Below are 18989 nucleotides of genomic sequence, written 5' to 3'. Positions count from 1 at the left end.
TGCATGTTGAAGGGAGTTCAGCTTGAATACCTGCTACAGTCTTGAAATTACAAATGTGTGTATGTGGATGTATGGTGCATTTTATTGAGTGAATGCTGAAAGGCATTCACACATTTGTGATCCAAATCTTTGTTATTCTTATTCTTATGACTTCTTCCGTACCGCGCTTCTCCTCCTGCAATCTTTAACCGATTTAAACCATGAGACTACCACAGAAGAAGAAGAAGAAGAAGAAGAAGAAGAAGAAGAAGAAGAAGAAGAAGAAGAAGAAGAAGAAGAAGAAGAAGAAGAAGAAGAAGAAGAAGAATAATCATCATCTCATGGAAGAGATCACAGGAGATCAGAGATCCCTTATCACTTCCATCAGCTTCATCAGTATTGCAGATTTGCTATATTCAGCTTCAACATTCACACTTTAATTTTCTTCTGGGAAATGCTAACCTCCAGTTGACTTAGTGATTCATCGGCCATTCGCTCCAAAGTAAACCTGGAACAGTGCGGGGTTGTTGGCGGTTCCCTGGCTGTTGGCACAGAGCACAGGCCGGGTATTATGCGCTGCTGCTGGTTGGTTGTCCTGGGGGGGGGGGATCATCACCATCATCATCATCATCATCATCATTATCACATCCTGGTGCCACGTCAGGCCAGTGCCTGCGTCGCGAAGGTAGCGTGTGATTGATATGCCTCTCGGCCAATCAGAGCGCGCTGTGGCGGAAGGTGGCTGGCTGTGATTCAGTGGACCGGGAGAGGGGGCGGGGCTTACTGACAGGCGTTCCCAGCAGAACAGCCAAACTCCTCCAGTAGCTGAAACATCCGAGCTGCAGTCATGTGTGGTGAGTACAGGACTCGTTCTCTACCGACTACATTCTCAGAAAAATGCTGTTTCCCCTCCCATTTAGAGAACATGCATTGGATTCTGCCTGGAACCGCGTTGTTAGCGGTGGAGGTTAGAGATGAGCTCCGGGTGGCTAACATGAGTTTGACTAGCTGATGCTGTTAGCTCGCTAAATATATGTCTGTCTCTGTTTCACTGTACAAACTCTAGCTTTACTTAATAATAAATATCTGTCTGCAGAACGATACCCGGGTGTAATATTAAGAGTATGAGCTGATTTCTTTCTTCTGCGAAATGCCAAGAAGCTAATGTGTTCTGCGGTGACATTACCGTGTAACTTTGCTCCTAGCTAACATCCCTCTGGGTTTAAATCACATTATTCAGTCGTTGTGTCTTAACTATAGTGGTAAAATAAAACCGGCAGCACCACCTGGCAGTGTGCTATCTCTGGATATAGCAGCTTGAGAATACTATTCTTCCAGACAGGTTGATTTTAGGGAAGAAGTGTAACTGACATGCTATATCTTTACATGTCACAGTGTGTGTGTGTGTGTGCGTGTGTGTGCGTGCGTGCGTGTGTGTGTGTGTGTGTGTGTGTGTTATTCTTTCTTGAATGTGTGACTGATATCACTTCTGGCTTCCATCACTGTCAACACAATCTGATAACACCAATCAGACCTGATAGACCAGGTAGCATTCTTGTTTTTCACAATCAAACGTGTTGCTAATAATACCTGTGTTGAGCCACTGTTATCTATTCTTCTGATAGACATAAAACTTGCATTTTGCAGTACCTCCCTGATCACTGCCTCCCTCCATCATCCAATCTAAGTTAAACCAGTGTGCTTCATTAGCATTAAACTGTCTGGTTGTGTAACAGGGTTTCCCTGCCTTCGCTGGTTAAAGTTTCACTCCTTCCAGCATGTGGAAGATGATAAATTGCCAGATGATTTCAGGAGGTAGTGCTGATTATTAAGGAGACTTGGTAAGATGCCAGCCTTGACGTATAAGTTGTTAATGCTTTGTAATAGTGTTTAAGGTCATTTAGTAATCACACAGAACTCACTGACAATAGTGGCAAAAAAAATAACACACCCGTCGTACTAACAGATCTTCTAACGTATTTATTAACTTCCTGCACAATATATAGGAAATGTTGGCGATCTTATGAATATTTATTTGTTGTTGTTGACTTCCTGAACAGTGTACGAGTGAATGTAGCTAGCGAGATCCATCAGATGGAAAAAGATCACCATTGATTTATAAGCCGTCAACAACTGGGCTAAATGGGTTCCGTTTTCTAAACCTATGAGATGAACCCGTTTTGAAACGGGATGATTTCTTGGATATTTTTATTGTGAAACCATAAAGAAAATTTATGTGTGATTTTCTCTCTTTAGTGAAATAAATCTTTCAAGATGGACACATCTTTCTGTTCTTCTTCTTTATTCCCAATTACCACATGCTTAGAGATGCTCGACACAAACTGAAGAACTAATGTGATAACCATGGAAACCTGAAATTGCACTAAATAATATTGTAGCGGGAGAAAGGTTACATCAACAGTCTTGGATTACTAAAGATAAACAATAGTCTAGATCCAATTAGTAGCTATGGGGTTGATTCATAATGATCCTCTGTGATCAGTAATCTGGGAAATTCTTTGTTAGTAGCTCTGTGTTTATATATTTAACTCTCTTGTAAAACTTGTAGGATCACTCTCCAAACAGAACTGACGTCAATGACTCTGCTTATCTGACGTCAAAGAAAAATGGCCAGAATTTTTATTGTCAAATCAAAATGTTTATCTAATCTGAAAGTCTACTTAATAACTGTGAGATATTGCTTTCATTCCTGCTCTCCGATCCATTTCAAATCCACTTGAATTAAGTATTGGAGAAAAAAAAAGTAAAACCGCTGGTTCAAAGATATTAGTGCAACAGTGTGTTCATCTAAACAAAAACACAACTCGCAGTTAATTGTATTTGTGCTTTCACTTTACGAAACAATTTTGGTGGCCTGAAATCTTTTTTGTTTTTTTCCAGGAATCTTTGCATATCTCAACTACCATGTGCCAAGGACTCGCCGTGAGATCCTTGAGATCCTGCTCAAAGGTCTGCGACGTCTGGAGTACAGAGGATACGACTCAGCCGGTGAGACTGAAAACAGTCATGTTGTTAACACATTTCTATTCATCTCCTTTTCGATCTGATCAGGTTGGTGTTTAATACAGAAATAACACAGCGTTAAAAAGACTTTCACTGTATTCTTTGCTGATGGATTCTTCTAATGAACACAAACCACAACTGAATTATTGAGCAGTCCTAGTTAGATGAGCTGGACCACTCCAGTCACTCAGATCTGAAGGGTTATTGCCTGCAATAGTTTAATACCACAGGAGAGTCATAATAGCATCATAATACAGTTTTTTTGTTCAACAAACTAATATAGAAAGTCTTGTTATATGTTATCATTTGTTGGGTTTTCCTCTATAGGTGTGGGGATCGATGGGGGAAACGTGAAGGAGTGGGAGTCAAATGCAAAGTCCATCCAGCTGATTAAGCAGAGTGGAAAAGTCAAGGCTCTCGATGAGGAGATCCACAGTAAGTTGAAGATCACACATTCACGTCACAAACACAATGTCTAAGATTGAAGCTTAAAGATTGTCTCCATTCGGAGACTTTATTTCTTGGATGAAAAGGAATCCTGTACAGACAATACAAAGAGATGGAACAATAAAATGAATGGAACAATATAAATATATCCGTGAAGGCGGAAGTACAAAAATAAAACAATAAAAGTGTAAGTAAAATGCAGAAGTAACAAAAGACCTAAAATCATACAAACGTAGTATAGAAGTGTGGTGGAGTTGGGATTCTAAGTGTGTTCCCTGCTTTGTGCTCTTCAGAGCAGGATGATATGGACATGGACGTGGAGTTTGATGTTCATCTGGGCATCGCTCACACCCGCTGGGCCACACACGGTGAACCGAGCCCCGTCAACAGCCATCCGCACAGATCCGACAAGTCCAACGGTGAGTTGTGCCGAAGAGAGAAAACAAACACTCTGCACAACTCAGTGTGTTGCTGGTTTTCTAATGTGTGCAGTCATTTAATCCACCTGTGTGCCTACACCGAGACATCTTGTAGAGATTTCTATTTATTTATTTCAGAGTTCATAGTCATTCACAACGGGATCATCACCAACTACAAAGACCTGAGGAAGTTCTTGGTGAGCATATTTTTTTTTCTCTGAAGAAAATGTAAAAAAAACAAATGGACTTTACATTGATTTTGAAAACAACATTCACTCTGACTTCATCTCCACAGGAGAGCAAAGGCTACGATTTTGAGTCGGAGACTGATACGGAGACCATCGCCAAGCTGGTGAAGTACATGTACGACAACCGGGAGAGTGATGACATCAGTTTTGCCGTTCTGATCGAGCGTGTGACCCAGCAGCTGGTAAGGACTTGGCGATGCCCACCGCCGTTAGTGAGGTAATGAGACGAAAGAGCCCATCTGACATGTTTGTTCTTCATCCTGGCAGGAAGGAGCTTTTGCACTGGTCTTCAAAAGTGTCCATTATCCTGGAGAGGCAGTTGGCACAAGGTGCGCTCGTGGCGTTTTGTTTTCCTCTCATCAATCACAGTGTTTTTGTTTGAAGTCCTAAAAGAGTTTCCTCCAATATTGATGAATAAATGACGGCGTGCTTACATGAAAATGAAAACAATGATTTCTGGTTAAAGTTTAGTGTTTGACCGGTTGTGTTACTCTTTTTCCTAAAGTAAAATTTATTTTCTTTATATTTTTTTTTCGCTTGCAGAAATCTACCAAATAGTCCTCTGTTTACAGTGTGGTGTAACATAAGTGAATTTTGTGTGTTTGTGCAGGAGGGGAAGTCCTCTGCTGATTGGAGTGCGCAGTGATCACAAGCTGTCCACCGATCACATTCCTGTGCTTTACCGCTCTTGTAATTGGAGTTTATGCGTCTGATTTCATTCATCCATTGGACTTTCTCTGGAGGAGTGGGGACTCAGGTTTTGGTTCTTTTTCATTTCCCAGCTGGTAAAGAGAAGAAGAGCTGCAGTGCCCTACCCAGGATGGACCAGGACACCTGCCTTTTCCCCGTGGATGAGAAAGCTGTGGAGTACTATTTTGCCTCTGACGCAAGGTAAGCAGATTCCTGCGTCTTTGCCTCGACCTTCTGCGGCGTACAAAGGTTCTCTGTGAAACTTGTGCTCCAGTTTTGTTCACGTCTCAGCATAAAGCTGATGTCTGATGTGGTCTTGTGACAGTGCAGTGATTGAGCACACGAACCGTGTGATCTTTCTGGAGGACGACGATGTGGCTGCTGTGATGGACGGCCGACTGTCCATCCACAGGATAAAGCGCAGGGTCGGGGACTATCCAGCTCGCGCCATCCAGACCCTGCAGATGGAGCTGCAGCAGATCATGAAGGGTGAGTGGAGGGTCAGCTATTGTCTTCATGTCTCCCTGACATTCTTTCGCCCGCGGCCATATTTGCAAATGTATAATTTGTACTCAGTTGGTAGAGCATGAGACTCAAAATCTCAGGGTAGTGGGTTCGTGTCCCACGCCGGGCGCCACCTTCCCGTGGGCTCACCACCTGCAGGAAGGTTCTTAAATGGTGCATTGTGATCTGAGTGACGGTGCTCAGACTGTCACCCCCGTGACCCGGAAACGGATAAGCGGAAGAAAATGAATGAATGAATGAATAATTTGTACTCTTCCTTTGTAATTTTGGGTTGAATCCGGGTTTTTTTGTTGTTTTTTTGTACGTGTCACAATAAATGTCTATTCGCTTATGTAGCTGAGCCCTGAGGCTGAATCTTTTATGATCCAGTCCTTTCCGCTTCAGTTGCTTCCACAGTGAAAACACTCCTGTTTAAATGACCCCTGACTCTCACCCTAACACACCCTCAGCTGAAGATGACTTTATGTGCACTCAGGATGTAGTAAAGCCTTGTATTTGTTCCTTAATGACGGAGGCGATTCGTTGTAAACCAATAAATCAATTATATGGTTTATGTTTTCGTACCTATCACCTAATGTCTACACCTCCAATTGGGACCTTTTTTTTTTTTTTTTCACAGCTCTTTTTAATCTGGTATCCGTCTTACAAAAGCTGCTTTATATAATGCAGATATAACAAAACAATATGTGAACTTAAAATAATACCAACAATTGTTCAAATTAAGTGAACTAGAAACCAAATTTCAACAGCTCCAGGTGGACAAAGCAGAACAAAAGCATCAACGATTTGCCATGAAACTGATAGCAACATTTAATCTAAATAAGATTAAGCTGGATTAAACTGTTTTAGTTCTACACTTAGAAACAGCTGGCCTGAGGGGTTGAACTGGTGTAATCAAAGTAGGATTTATTTACCAAGCTGTACCATTATTGTCATTACTTAGACTAAGGTTGAACTGGATTTGATCACAATGTCATATACGAGGTGACGAGTGTGTCATCAGTCATAATTTACTAGTTATAGGTTTGAACACATTGTTTCTCATTTAGTTTTTGGGTTTGGTTGTCCAGCAGAGGGCAGTAGTAAGCTAATGTTGGCTGTGCTTGACATTCCTTTGCGGTCCTGTCATTACTCAGCCTCTCTCCTCCGCCTTATTTTTTGGGGCCTTTCTGCTGAATAACCTAATTTGCTTGACCCAAATTGCCATCATAGGCGGGCCGTGCAGCACTCTCATTTTTCACTGTCACCGTTTGTGATTGATTGGAGAATAGTATCTCCCTGATGCGTCTTGTTGGTTTTATATAATTTGTGCACTGACTTATCTTGTGCCTTCAAATATGTTATTAATGCACTGCAAACATTTTGTTACTCCCCACCTCTCCGTTCCAGAAAAGCCTTGTTATTGGTAAAACGCTGTCAAGAGGTTGTTCACTCGTGTTTCACGCTTTCACATCGCCTTTGTAAGAACTTAATGTGGGTCAACAAGGCTTTTCCTCAGACAAACTCATCTTGGCTCCAACTTTATATAAACTCCAAGTGTTTGCAATGATTCCCTAATACCTGACTTTCCCACCACAGGAAACTACAGCTCCTTCATGCAGAAGGAGATTTTTGAACAACCAGAGTCTGTGGTGAACACCATGAGAGGGAGAGTGAACTTCGACGACAACTCAGGTTAGAGAGGCGTCCTTTTTGGGTTTTTTTTTTTTTTTTTTTTACCCTTTTGGAGCAGTGGAGCAATAACCTCTTTTTACTTCTTCCCAAACTGTGGGGTCGCCAAGATTTGAACTGCTCCTGAAAGTTTAAACAGATGCTGCTCTCACTGTTCTTGCATTTACGTTTGTGCAATTGAGCTGAAGTGCACGTGAACTTACCTTTGGTTCAGTACTCCACTGAAGAGAAGCTGATTACACCACATTTATATATGCAGCCTACATTTCACGATTAATAAACCCGTCTTGTACCATTTTCTTTATTCTGCATGAATAATTCAGCAGAATTGCATAAATGTTTTTCTGTGCACGTGCACCTTGTCAGTGATGGTTTAAACATCCTTTCTCGGCTCTCTTCCGAGATCTTCTTTAATGAGGTGGGAAATAATGGAGCAGAATGATGGATTAACTGTCTGCTGTGCTTCACAGTGACGCTCGGTGGACTGAAGGATCACATCAAAGAGATTCAGAGGTGTCGGCGACTAATCCTTATCGCCTGTGGCACCAGCTACCATGCTGGAGTAGCAGTGAGTAGCATTTTTAAGAAAGTGTCTTCCTACAAGCATTTTGGTGTCCTCCGTTTATACTGAGCTGTCCTCCGTTGCTTTCTCAGACCCGTCAGGTCCTGGAGGAGCTCACCGAGCTGCCCGTCATGGTGGAGCTGGCCAGCGACTTCCTGGATAGGAACACACCCGTCTTCAGAGATGACGTCTGCTTCTTTATCAGTCAGTCAGGTGTGAAGCCGGATGTCATCTGGAGTTAATCTAAAGTCTGACTCCCGCTTTGTGTTCTGCTGTCTGACTGCAGGAGCCACTCTGGCATTTCTGATTCATCTTTCTGTCAGTGTCGTTGCTGCTTTATCAGGTTGGGTTTTCCAACTCGGGAACCAATCTTCTGCAGCTCTGAATTTAAGAAGAAGAAAAAGACTCTTGTGTGTCTGTGTGTGTCCATGTCTTCAGTTGTGGGCTTTGTGGGTTTTCCTAAGATGCAGTCTTAACTCGGATGCCTGTGTGGCACAGAAGCAATTTCCTACAAATCCAATATATGAGATTGTTTTGTTGTCGCATCAAATTAACTGCTCTGCTTTCTGTGTGCCAACCCTGCAGGGGAGACTGCTGACAGCCTAATGGCCCTCCGCTACTGTAAAGAGAGGGGGGCTCTGACTGTGGGCATCACCAACACAGTGGGCAGCTCCATTTCCAGGGAGACTGACTGTGGGGTTCACATCAATGCTGGGCCAGAGGTTGGAGTTGCCAGTACCAAGGTAAACAGTGACAGCCTGTGTGCTGATTCACTCCTGCAACCCCCAAGTGTGTCCCTAACGCAGCCTGTGCAAGTTAGAAGCCATAATGGCTTTTTCAAACACCAGCTTACAGAATTCCAAGTAACCTGAAGGAACACTGTCTTGACATTCAAGTTTCAGTAATGTGACAGACGTTGGCAGACTTGGAAACATTTTATTCATAAATCCTCAATAGGAATTTGAAACTGAAGTGCTCCTGACGATGGTGACGGCCAAATGGACTTCATTTGAGATGTATGTTCACACCATCAGTTAGATTATTAGAAGATCTGATCTAACAACCGAGACACCTCCTTTGTTTATCCTTTATTTTTTTCCTACATTAGTTCAATCAACTAATTTAAATGTGCAGAACTGACATAATGTAACACTTATGGGAGACCTGTTGATCATTTGGAGTTCTGCCTCTCTATTGCATTACTCGCATTAGAATAGTCCAGAACTGTGCAACCCTCATATGAAGAATGTATAGAGCGTGCTATTGTGAAGCTTCAACTACATTTCTGAAGAACTTACCTGCGTTTTCTCTGCCTCATAAAGCCTCTCTACTATATTTCTTTTCCTAACTGAGTACAGTTTTATGGTCTCTGGGATATATTCATTCAGCCATGTTTATATATTCAAACCTCTTTTTAAGATTTGGTGCAAGCATTCATTTTTGCCAGTATATTATTTTTGGTGCAAAATACTTGAAGTTGAGTTGAATTGCCTAGTCATGCTCATATTTGATGTCTTTGGACTGTGCAAGATCAATTCCATGTAGCAGGATCCATGCAACACGACACCTTTTTGCCTCACAAAGAAAACGTGTTGTGCTGCAGGAGTCAACACGGAGAATCTCATGACAGCAGGTTTCAGATCTACGTCATTCTGGTCCCAGTTTGTTGCGTCCGTTCCGAAACGAAAGTTCCCTCTAACAATGAATGAAATCCAGATGAAACCTCCATTGAAAATCTTATCCGGCCTTTGGATGCTGACGCTGTCCTCTGATCCCACAGGGAGCTGAGGAGGCCTGATATTCTCATCTTGCCTTATGTAAAGCTAAGACACTTGGTTTTTATGCTTCTCCTCCTTCTAAACCTTATAACTAAAAAGATTTGCCAACTGGGACTCAGAATGGAGGAAAAAAAAGTTTGTGATGCATGTAGAGAGAGAGAGAGAGAGAGAGACACAGAGGGGAGCAGGTCTCTGTGTGCCCCGGCCCTTGGGCTTGGCTCAGCAACTCTCGTGCTGCTCTAAAGCACCAGAGCACGCCTCGGAGACGCCACCATTTACTGCTTGGCTTGCTGGGCCACACACCCACCTCAACCAAGTGCTTCATATTTACAACCCAGCCCATCGAATGACTGGAACACATGTATCACACCCAAGTGCCGAATGACTTCAAATTGATCTTCGAAATCTCGGTTTTATGCTAATTAGAATTTTCTTTTCTTCTTTCTTTTTTTCTTTTCTCTTTCTTTGGTTAAATGCAAGTGTCATGTAATAATTAAGATGCCATCTTAAGCCACTCGTCAGTTTTTTAATTTCTGACGTTTCATCACATGTCCACTATGTGAAGGTGTTGTCACCTTTGTAGCCTCACATTTGGTATCTTGTCCATGAAAACATAGTGAAACGTCACATGTTGTGATGTGGAATAAATATGCTGCCACATCTGAGCCGACTCTCAACGTTTTTTCATGCACAACTCTGTGCATGAAAAAAGAAAAGAACAACAAATCGGTGCAAAGCGTTTATAGCAGTTTTCTTGGCCCCACATATTGGTATTTCTGAGTCTGAAGGGTCCTGTGAGTTGACTTGGCTTCACTCAAACGCTGATTAAATCTCTCAGATGGGCATGGAAGGCGTCCAAACATGCTCCTAGATGAAGGCAGAGAGGGGGAGAGGAGAGGAGAGGGGGTGGCGGTGACGGTGACGGCAGTCACAGAGTCTCTGATGTGTTGAGCTTATGAGCCCCCAGCATTTTCAGCATGATCTGAGAGCGTGTGCTTCATAACGTAAAACCGTGTGTTCACCAAAGATTTTGAGATTGAGCAGCACTGCCTTGACTGAACAGTACTGCTCTGCCTGGAATAAACACACGTCTTCCTTTTCTTTTATGAGGCAGATTATTTACTGGAGAAAAGCACAATTCTCCAGAAGAAATAAGGGTTTGGTTGCAACTTATTGGGATATATATATATATATAACAAAATGTATATTTTTGAACAGCTGGACACTTGGATAATAATCAATCAATGACAACACAAACTTCATACTTCCTAATTTCACCTTGGAAATTAATGCTTTAGGTTTTCCCTCTTTGATAATTTTTTTTCCCTCTGCAGGCCTACACCAGCCAGTTTGTGGCCTTGATCATGTTTGCGCTCTTGATGTGCGACGACAGGATCTCCATGCAGCCCAGACGCCGTGAGATAATCCAGGGCCTGAAAGTGCTTCCAGGTAATTCAAGCCAAACCTATTCTGGTTCATCCAAGGAAATCCTCATCTCACAGGGCCATCAGTCAACATATGTTGTGTATGAATGTGATCATGTAAATAAACTGACTTGACATGTAAAAGCTTCATATGGATGCTGAATGAGAAGCAGCTCGCATTGCAAAAATAGAGTACATCAAAGGCCTGTTTTTTAGTATTTGTTCAATGATTTTCCTGGACGAGGAAGCTCGACGATGAGGAGGATCAATCCTCTCTATGTTCTTGCTGCTTTAGCTTTTGGCTGGAGGGGCTCGCATGCTTCTCTGGATCTAAAGCACATGATGGCATGTCCCCTCATGGTAAAACCATGAGGAATGCCTGCCACTCCCTGTCTTACAATATAAACTGATTGAGTCCAGGTCCTGGCTGTGTTGACAGTGTGTAGCTCACACTAATGCTTTGTGTTTTGAAAGTTTTGTTGCTTCCAATCAGCCTCAATGCTCGTTTTCTGCGTCTGTGTTAGATCTGATTAAAGAGGTCTTGAGTTTGGACGATGAAATCCAGAAGTTGGCGCAAGAGCTGTACCAGCAGAAGAGTGTACTTATTATGGGCAGAGGCTACCATTATGCAACCTGCCTGGAGGGAGCGCTGGTGAGTAAATGTGTTTTGGTTTTTTTTTACATCAGTTTAATCTGATTTATTTTCCCATTTCTGGTGTGACCAGTTAAAGAACTGTGGAAAAAAATGTTTTCATAATTTTATTCTTGAGTCATATTAAACAAAACGGTCTTGAGAATTGACATTTTAGCTCCCTATTCAATGAAAGTGTAAATGTACAACATATGCTTGGATTGTATAATTTGTGGCTTGTTGCCTTCCTGTGTAGAAAATCAAGGAAATCACCTACATGCATTCAGAAGGCATCCTGGCTGGAGAGCTGAAACACGGTCCATTGGCGCTGGTGGATAAACTCATGCCAGTCATCATGATCATCATGAGAGACCACACCTACACCAAATGTCAGAACGCTCTGCAGCAGATCGTTGCCCGCCAGGTAAAACATTGAAAATGTATGATCTTGTCTTTATTTAAAAGGTTTAATGCTCTTTTTTTTTTCCACATTCTTGTATTTTGATGTGGATGAAGAGTCGAGTAATAACATGAACCAAATGTTTTAGGAATGTTCCAAGGTTTCAGTGAAACTATGAGGCTGGTGTCAAACGACAAGCCATTACTGCTACATGTCTCGGGCCAATCATCAGTTGATCTCATGTCACTCAGTGAGTGAACTGAGGAGCTCCGGAAAAGTTTGAGAGAGTTGTAATGATTTGATAGATCCCAGTTTGAGAAATTGCTGTGGTCCATCAGTAGAATACAGAATAAAGTTGCTGTGTTTAATGAGAAGTAAGTCACATTTACAGAACTTGAAATGTGCTTCCGCTGAATTTAAAAGCAAAAAAAAAAACTGCTGTTGAAACAAAAGCTCTGGTGATCCTGGTTACATGGAAAAATACAAAATCCCGGGGGAGCTCTTGCTTTACTTTTCTCTAATGTGGCAGTCGTCCAGTGATGAGGCCTGTTACCTGTTTATTTTGTCATCAAGAGTTTTCTGAATATATATATTTTAGAATGAAATACTTTTCTGCCGTCAGCGTGAACAAGTTCACAACCTCGATGACCAAAGCAGGTTTTGCATGTTAGGTTAATTTTCACGGCTCAGTCTGTGCCGCGCCCCCGCTCCTTCACCCCAGTAAACACAAAGGGAGTGTCTGGGTCAAGGTGACATCACCACTGCCTGTAACCTGCAGCAGATGGGAGTTTAAGAGGTGTGAAAATCAACTGAGGGATTAAATTTGAAGGACTGGAATCTTTGAGAGTTCAACTTTTATGCGACTCCCAAGCGAGTGACATTTAAAGCCTTCTTCCTGACCTCCAGGGCCGTCCCATCGTGATCTGTGACAAAGACGACTACGAAACCTCCAAGAACTCCAGCCACAACATCAAAGTGCCTCACTGTGTGGACTGCTTGCAGGGCATCCTGAGCGTCATCCCCCTGCAGCTGCTGTCCTTCCACCTCGCTGTCCTCCGAGGTTACGATGTAAGTACCCGTCCCCTCAGGCTCCGCCGCAGCTCGTAAACGGAAAGAGGTTTCTCTAACGAGGTTTATCTCATCTGATATCGGACGACAGTTTCTTCAGCCCTAACTGAAACTAATGTTCTCAGTTTCCACCAGTGAGTGAATGTTTGCATGCTGCTCACTGTGATAAGAAGGAAGTCCACAAGGTGAAGTTAAGAAATTCAGGAAAAAAGATGCAATAGGAAGAAATAAGGAGGTTGAGTTATTGCATCCCTGCTTATCTGACTGTGTTCTACTGAACTGTTCTGTTGGCAAACACACTGGAGTTCAGCTGGGATTAAACATGCAGCGTCTAAGTGCAGACCACTGTCCCCAACTCCCTTGCACTAGTAACCTAGTATTGGTTTAATGACGCAATAGTCCAAACTCAGGAACAATGTTGAAACTGATGTCAAGTTTAGCTGCCATAGTAAAAGAATTGCAATGAATCCAAACATCCGCCAAGTCTTCTTCTATAAAATTGGAGTTGATCCGGGCGGATAATTCGCAACAGGCTGTGTACCTATAAAAAGCACACACACACAGGGAGAACATGTAAACCACACAGAAAGGCTTTGAATCAACCTGTAGTCTTGTTGTTTTGAAGTATGAGTACTAATTGCTACCTTGCAATCCACACCTAAACCTGATCAGTTCATTTTCTCATTAGAACCGAAAAATCTATTTCTAATGGTTTTTCGGTGTGTTAACCAGAACCCGACTCGCCGTTGTGTGTCTTTTTGTATCACTCGCTGTATTGAAGTATGCTAAAGGTCAAAGTAAACGGCTCTACTAAAGTACAGATTGTAAATAATGTCAGCGCTGAGTCGGCGAAAACTCTTCAGAGTGAAAACATTCAGCTCCATCACACTCTTACCCTACTTTCTTTTTCTGTTTTAACTCAATTCTAAGACTGAGTGATGAGAACCGCTTGAGCCAGATATTTAGTTAAAAAAAAAAAAAAAAAAAAAAAGGCAGCCCTGCCAAGCTGCCATATCACTGGCTCACACATTAAAGTGTGTTTTTGTTGAGATTTTTGGTCAATTGTGCCGGATCGCTTGACGGCAGCATTTAGTCATCAGCGCAGGCACCCGCTTGTCTGCTTTTATGGGGCCGATGTTTGTCATGTTGGAAATGATGCTGTCCTGTTTAAACACAGGTGGACTGTCCAAGAAACCTGGCCAAGTCTGTGACAGTAGAGTGAAACACGCCATTCATCACCTGACGCCGACGACGACAAAACACCCGGCGGACACCAAGAGAGCGTCCGGATGAAGAAAACCCAGAGATGTGCCGTTTCTGTGCTCTTTTTTTTGCAATATTTCCCCCTGGCGCTCGTGTATTTTTCTGTAACATTCTCTGTAGTTCTCCGTCTATTTTCTCCGATCTTGGTTGTGTTCAGTTAGTGGTTCCTGCTGTTGTTTGGTCTGTGGTGGCAGGGACTGGGCTGGTACTTTACCATCTGCTTCCTACATTTCTTTTAAGGTCTGTGAGCGTGTAGCAGCTGACAGTGATCACTCAGGTTCATTCGCACGAGTGCGCCAAACTCGGAAGAAGCCCTCCATGTTTACTTGTGCTTATTAGTCTGTCTGGTCGCTGATGTCCAAGCTGACCAACAGAAGTCATGTTTCAAGACCTTCCTGGCTCATTTACAGGTTTAGTGCAATGATTTGTAGGTTGGTTGGGATTTTGGTTTTTTTCCCCCCTTTGGCAGCTGATTATCTGAAGTGTCTCTATTCCACAGTTGAAGTAAATCGTAGTCTTCAATCATTCCAAGCCACAAGTCATGGATTACTTATATATATATATATTTGATTTCTGCACGATTTGCCAGCTTTTGCCTCAGTATCTTTACTTTTTCCTGAGTGTACTGACTTACAAACATCAGAAATTTGATTCCTTAAGAAGCTTGTAATTTGCCACAACTTTACTGTGTCTTCTCAACATGTCTCGTCTATGAATCTCATGTTTTGGAGTTCAAACGCCGGCCTCGGTGGGCCCAGTTAATGAGAATCAGGCTTGTTTACCGAGGACCCGGTCACTGTTGCTGTTCTCTCTACATGCAACTCCTACTGTTTACTGCTGTCTACGTACATTTAGCCGTTCGATTGGAAAAAAGAGGACTCATTTCCGGCTTACCAGTAAACTACAAACTGAAGTAAATAATGTGAGATACTCACCCGAAGTAGAAATTGCACAGTTGCCAGCCCACACTCTGCCTCCAGAACTGCTGCGAACACATTATTGGGACCATTTGTAGCTCATACATTTTAGTTTCCTTTTTTTTTTTTTTTTAAATCATTGATGAAGTTACTGTATTTGTTTGAAAAGTGAATGTTACCATCATTTAAAATGTCAATCCAAAATTGTCTAATGGCTTTGGCAGTTGTAAACCAAAACATGTATTTTATATGTTCGTCTAATTTTGTTGTCGCCACACGTGTGCTGATGCCTGTAGATTGTGTCACATAAAGAGTCATAGTGAAGCCCAAAGGGAGCGTATACACAGTGACATGGTAGTACGTCATACCGTAGATGTTTACTTAGGTAGAAAAGTCTCTTATGTGTGAGAAATGCCAGAAGTCTTTTATCCACAAACCGAGGAAAGACGGATTTCTGTGCACACAGCTTTGTATAAGAGAAGAAATAGGAGCTGCATGTCTTTTTAAGACCCATCTCACGTTTGAAAATGTTTATCTTGCTTTTGCAATCAAGCCTTAACTTCACATTTGTTTGCAACTCTGTTTTCATCATTAAGCTTTTCCTGAGCCAGTGATAGGATTTAAAAAAAAGTAGATGTTGTTGTTGCAGGTACTTTCAGAGCCCACGATAGAAAACCTCGACTTCTTGGTTGGATACATTGACAAAATGGACACGACCCTGAATCTTAGCACCATCTGTTGGGTTACAGAGGGATGGGGCACTATTTATTAGTGGAAATGATGCAATAAAGTGTCAATTACTTCTCTTTTGGAGGCGTTTCCCATCATTCAAGATGCATCTGGTGGTAAAAATCTAATCTTTATTAAACTGCTCAGATTATTTACTAATGTTCTAAAAGGTAGATAAAAGGAAATTTATACATTCTGATAATTTTACAAGTTATTTCCAGCTTCGGCCGTCTCATTGTTTGCCAAGACTTTAGATTCAGGATATTAACAGATGCGGCGAGGTCAAAGGTCGAGACATGCCGAGAGCCTGGGCAATGGACAGCAGTGGTCTGACGCTGCATCCGAAAAGTCAGAAATGTGGAGACGCTCCGCCTCACGTTGGTGCGTAGAGGACAGATGCTGCCACACTGGCGAACGCTGAGACAGTCGTCCAGATGGAAAATGAAGATCGGCAGAGATCTGGAACAACCAGCAGGGCTGGCTGTGACCACTCCGCAGATTTCCCTCTGCCACAGCTGAAGAGAGAGCAGCTGCTGTCTCTAAAGGTTTGTGATGAAGTCCAGGTGGAGCAGCTTGAGTGTCTGCCGGGCCAAGTCCTCCCGTGAGAAACGCATCCTGGCCAGCGTCCACCTGAGGAATTCGTTCAGCTTCAGCAGCACCGAGAGGTACAGAGCAAAGCCGGCGGTGACGGCGAGCGCGGCCTTCAGGAGGAAGTCGTTTCTCTCGCTAACCACAAGAATGGCCTCGCATGCTGCTTCAGACTGAGTACAGATCACCGCCACAAGCCAGAGCAGAAACTGTCTCCATCTGCCAACCATGAGAAGGAGCAGTGTGGGGAGTCTCTCATCAGGAGAGATCGTCATGTGAAGCACTGAGGTCACAGGAGACTCACCAGCTCCCTAAAGCGGCACACCTGCCTTAACTCTAAACTGATTGATTGGTTTTACCCACCAAGCTGTTTCTCCAGGTTGTTTTCTCGCTGCGACCACCAGCTCTACCAGCCCCTCGAACGGAATGAGAAACCGCCATGATCCACTCATCTGAATCAGGTGTGTGTAGGAGGGACGTCCCTGCTGCCCGCAGTCAGTACCAACTGAAATAGTTCAGTTTGTTCTTTTTTTATGGGATTAAACGTTCATGTTAAGTCACATTAGTGAGGATTCTTTCAGAAATGGCTGAAAACAAGTACTCAACTACAGCTATAGTTAATTATTTGAAATGTAGTGGTATTAATAAACAAACAAACACTGCAGTTCTTTTATTAGTCTCATTTACTTTAATCTGAACGCGGTTTCATTATATTCAAAGGTCCTGGGCAGCCAAACGGGGCAAATACAGAGAAACGATCCCTCATCAAATAACCTCAAACGTGTGGGGTTTTTTGACTGTGTGGTCAAACTGTAGTACCTGGAGAAAACCCAAGCATTGACAATCAAAACTGCAAACTTTTCTTGTGTTTTGATTGATTGTTTACAGCTGGAGTGTCCAGTCCTGGTCCCGGAGAGACACCTTCCCATGTTTTAGGTCTCTCAAAAGTTAAAACACACCTGACTGCAATGAAGAACTTCTTACTGGACTTTACTTGCAAGCTTGATGATGACGACAGGACAAACTGCACAGAAAGGCCCCATTGCCACTGTGAGGAGATTTTTAACCACTACACTACTGTGTGGTTTATAATTATCCCGTATTTGGGGTCAGGATGACATTCTTTCTTCCCCTTCATATTGATTATAGCTGTAAACTTAACTGGGGGGAAGTGTGCGAGTCTTCCAGCCAAAAAAAAAAAGCAGTTGTGAAGGCATCGATCTCTGTGGGTGTTTAAAGATCTGTGACCTTGTGTATGAAAGTGATTTGCTGACAGCCGTCGTGTGAAAAACAGACCCAGTGTTACTGCTGGTAGGAGCTACAGCTGCCAACAGCTGAGAGAGAGAAGCCACAGAAGATGAATCGATGATTAAAGCGACACTGCACCATAAGATTCAGGCCACGTTTACACGAACCTGGGTAGCTGAAAAAACATGTGAAATAGTGCAAATCAGGTCTCTAAGCATGCCGATAATCAATTAGTGGCTATTTTCTTTTTGCTGGAGACAAAATAGTTTTGTTACTTTTCTGTATCCTTGAAACCGTTAAGAGATTTTCTACAATGAAACACAACGTTTAAATGTCTCTATCCTTTCTGGTTCCAAACTTTTTTTCCTTTTTTTTCCCCCACAAATCTGCTTCTGATCAGGATGAAAAGAGTTTTCCACATTCATGAGTGACCAACATGCAAAACAAATATGGTTGTGCTTCAGATTTATTTTGCTTCAATAAGCAGAGAGAGCTCTACCTTGATCAGTTGTGTGAAGTCTGTTATGTTCAACTTTGGCCGCGTGTCCTCTGTTTGTGTTCGCACTGGCTTCAAAGGAAAAGTGAAGCTGGGGCGACAACTGTCCTGTTTAAGTCTCCCTTTTTAATCATTAACAAATTCACAAATTTCTCTTTGAATATGGGCGACTTGAGTGAATGATCTCAGCCTGAGCTGAACGCATACTGTAAGCAAAGAGCTGAGTCGAAACACAGCGCTGCCAAAGAACATCCCTCCAATACGCCATCACTCATCTCTTAGGGCTGAGAATGTGTGTTTATGATAACGATCCAACCAAATCCCTGAAAGTATTTACTGCTGCCTATAGTTATAAAAAAAGATTTAGTGTGTGTCAGAGTAACAGCTGGCAATCTGTGAGGAGGATTTTAAATGTGTATGTTAAACATCAGTTCTGTGTCCTGACAGGAGAAGCTGGCTCAAAAGCCAAATCATTAGGAGTTTGACTGAAAATGGGAAAGCCCTGTATTAAAATGTCTTTGCACATCATCAACTTTAAATAAAACCACCAATTTAAAAAAACAAACCAAACCCAACCCATACCTCTCAGTCCACCGAGTCCTCACTTTGTCCCCAAATTATGTCACGAACAATCAGCACCAGCACGCCTTTCCTGCAGCCAGTCCACATTTCCTGAGGATTAAATTGTCTAATATTTTCCAAGATAGCTCACTCCATCCGTGCATGTGACATAATGCAACATATGAACATCTGGGCTTGGTTAGAAATGCACTGCAGATTCTTTTCTCTCTCTTTTTTTCTCTTTTCCATGACAGAGAAGGAGCGGGCAGCCTGCTGCTTTTTTTACTAACCGTATTGCATGAACCCATTGATCCCAACTAC

The 18989-nt window shown here is 42.6% G+C and overlaps 1 protein-coding gene across 2 annotated transcripts; it reads left to right on the top strand.

The window, feature by feature from the left end:
- Positions 1–744: 744 nt before the first annotated feature.
- gfpt1 (glutamine--fructose-6-phosphate transaminase 1) lies at positions 745–15852 on the top strand. Of its 2 annotated transcripts, none has more exons than XM_080466691.1 (19): positions 745–833; positions 2881–2988; positions 3331–3438; positions 3744–3869; positions 4008–4066; positions 4165–4299; positions 4385–4446; positions 4728–4807; positions 4900–5008; positions 5133–5296; positions 6911–7006; positions 7474–7571; positions 7658–7778; positions 8151–8308; positions 10678–10792; positions 11292–11419; positions 11655–11822; positions 12705–12866; positions 14044–15852. In XM_080466691.1, exons 1-19 carry the CDS (start codon positions 827–829, stop codon positions 14086–14088), a joined length of 2049 nt encoding a protein of 682 aa, XP_080322817.1. In that variant the 5' UTR covers positions 745–826; the 3' UTR covers positions 14089–15852. The 2 variants fall into 2 exon arrangements, with proteins under 2 accessions (XP_080322817.1, XP_080322818.1); XM_080466692.1 differs by having other exon boundaries at positions 774–833; positions 7658–7769.
- The last annotated feature ends 3137 nt before the right edge of the window (positions 15853–18989 follow it).

The sequence above is a fragment of the Lipophrys pholis genome (assembly GCF_963383615.2).
Source record: "Lipophrys pholis genome assembly, chromosome: 7".
NCBI classification, from domain to species: Eukaryota; Metazoa; Chordata; class Actinopteri; order Blenniiformes; family Blenniidae; genus Lipophrys; species Lipophrys pholis.
This window is presented reverse-complemented; position numbering and strand designations above follow the sequence as displayed.

Excerpts from the sequence above, each read along its gene's own strand:
- gfpt1 (XM_080466691.1), top strand. Across the intron at positions 4,067-4,164 it reads AAGACCTGAGGAAGTTCTTG|GAGAGCAAAGGCTACGATTT; the intron begins GTGAGCATATTT and ends TCATCTCCACAG. Across the intron at positions 12,867-14,043 it reads CTGTCCTCCGAGGTTACGAT|GTGGACTGTCCAAGAAACCT; the intron begins GTAAGTACCCGT and ends GTTTAAACACAG.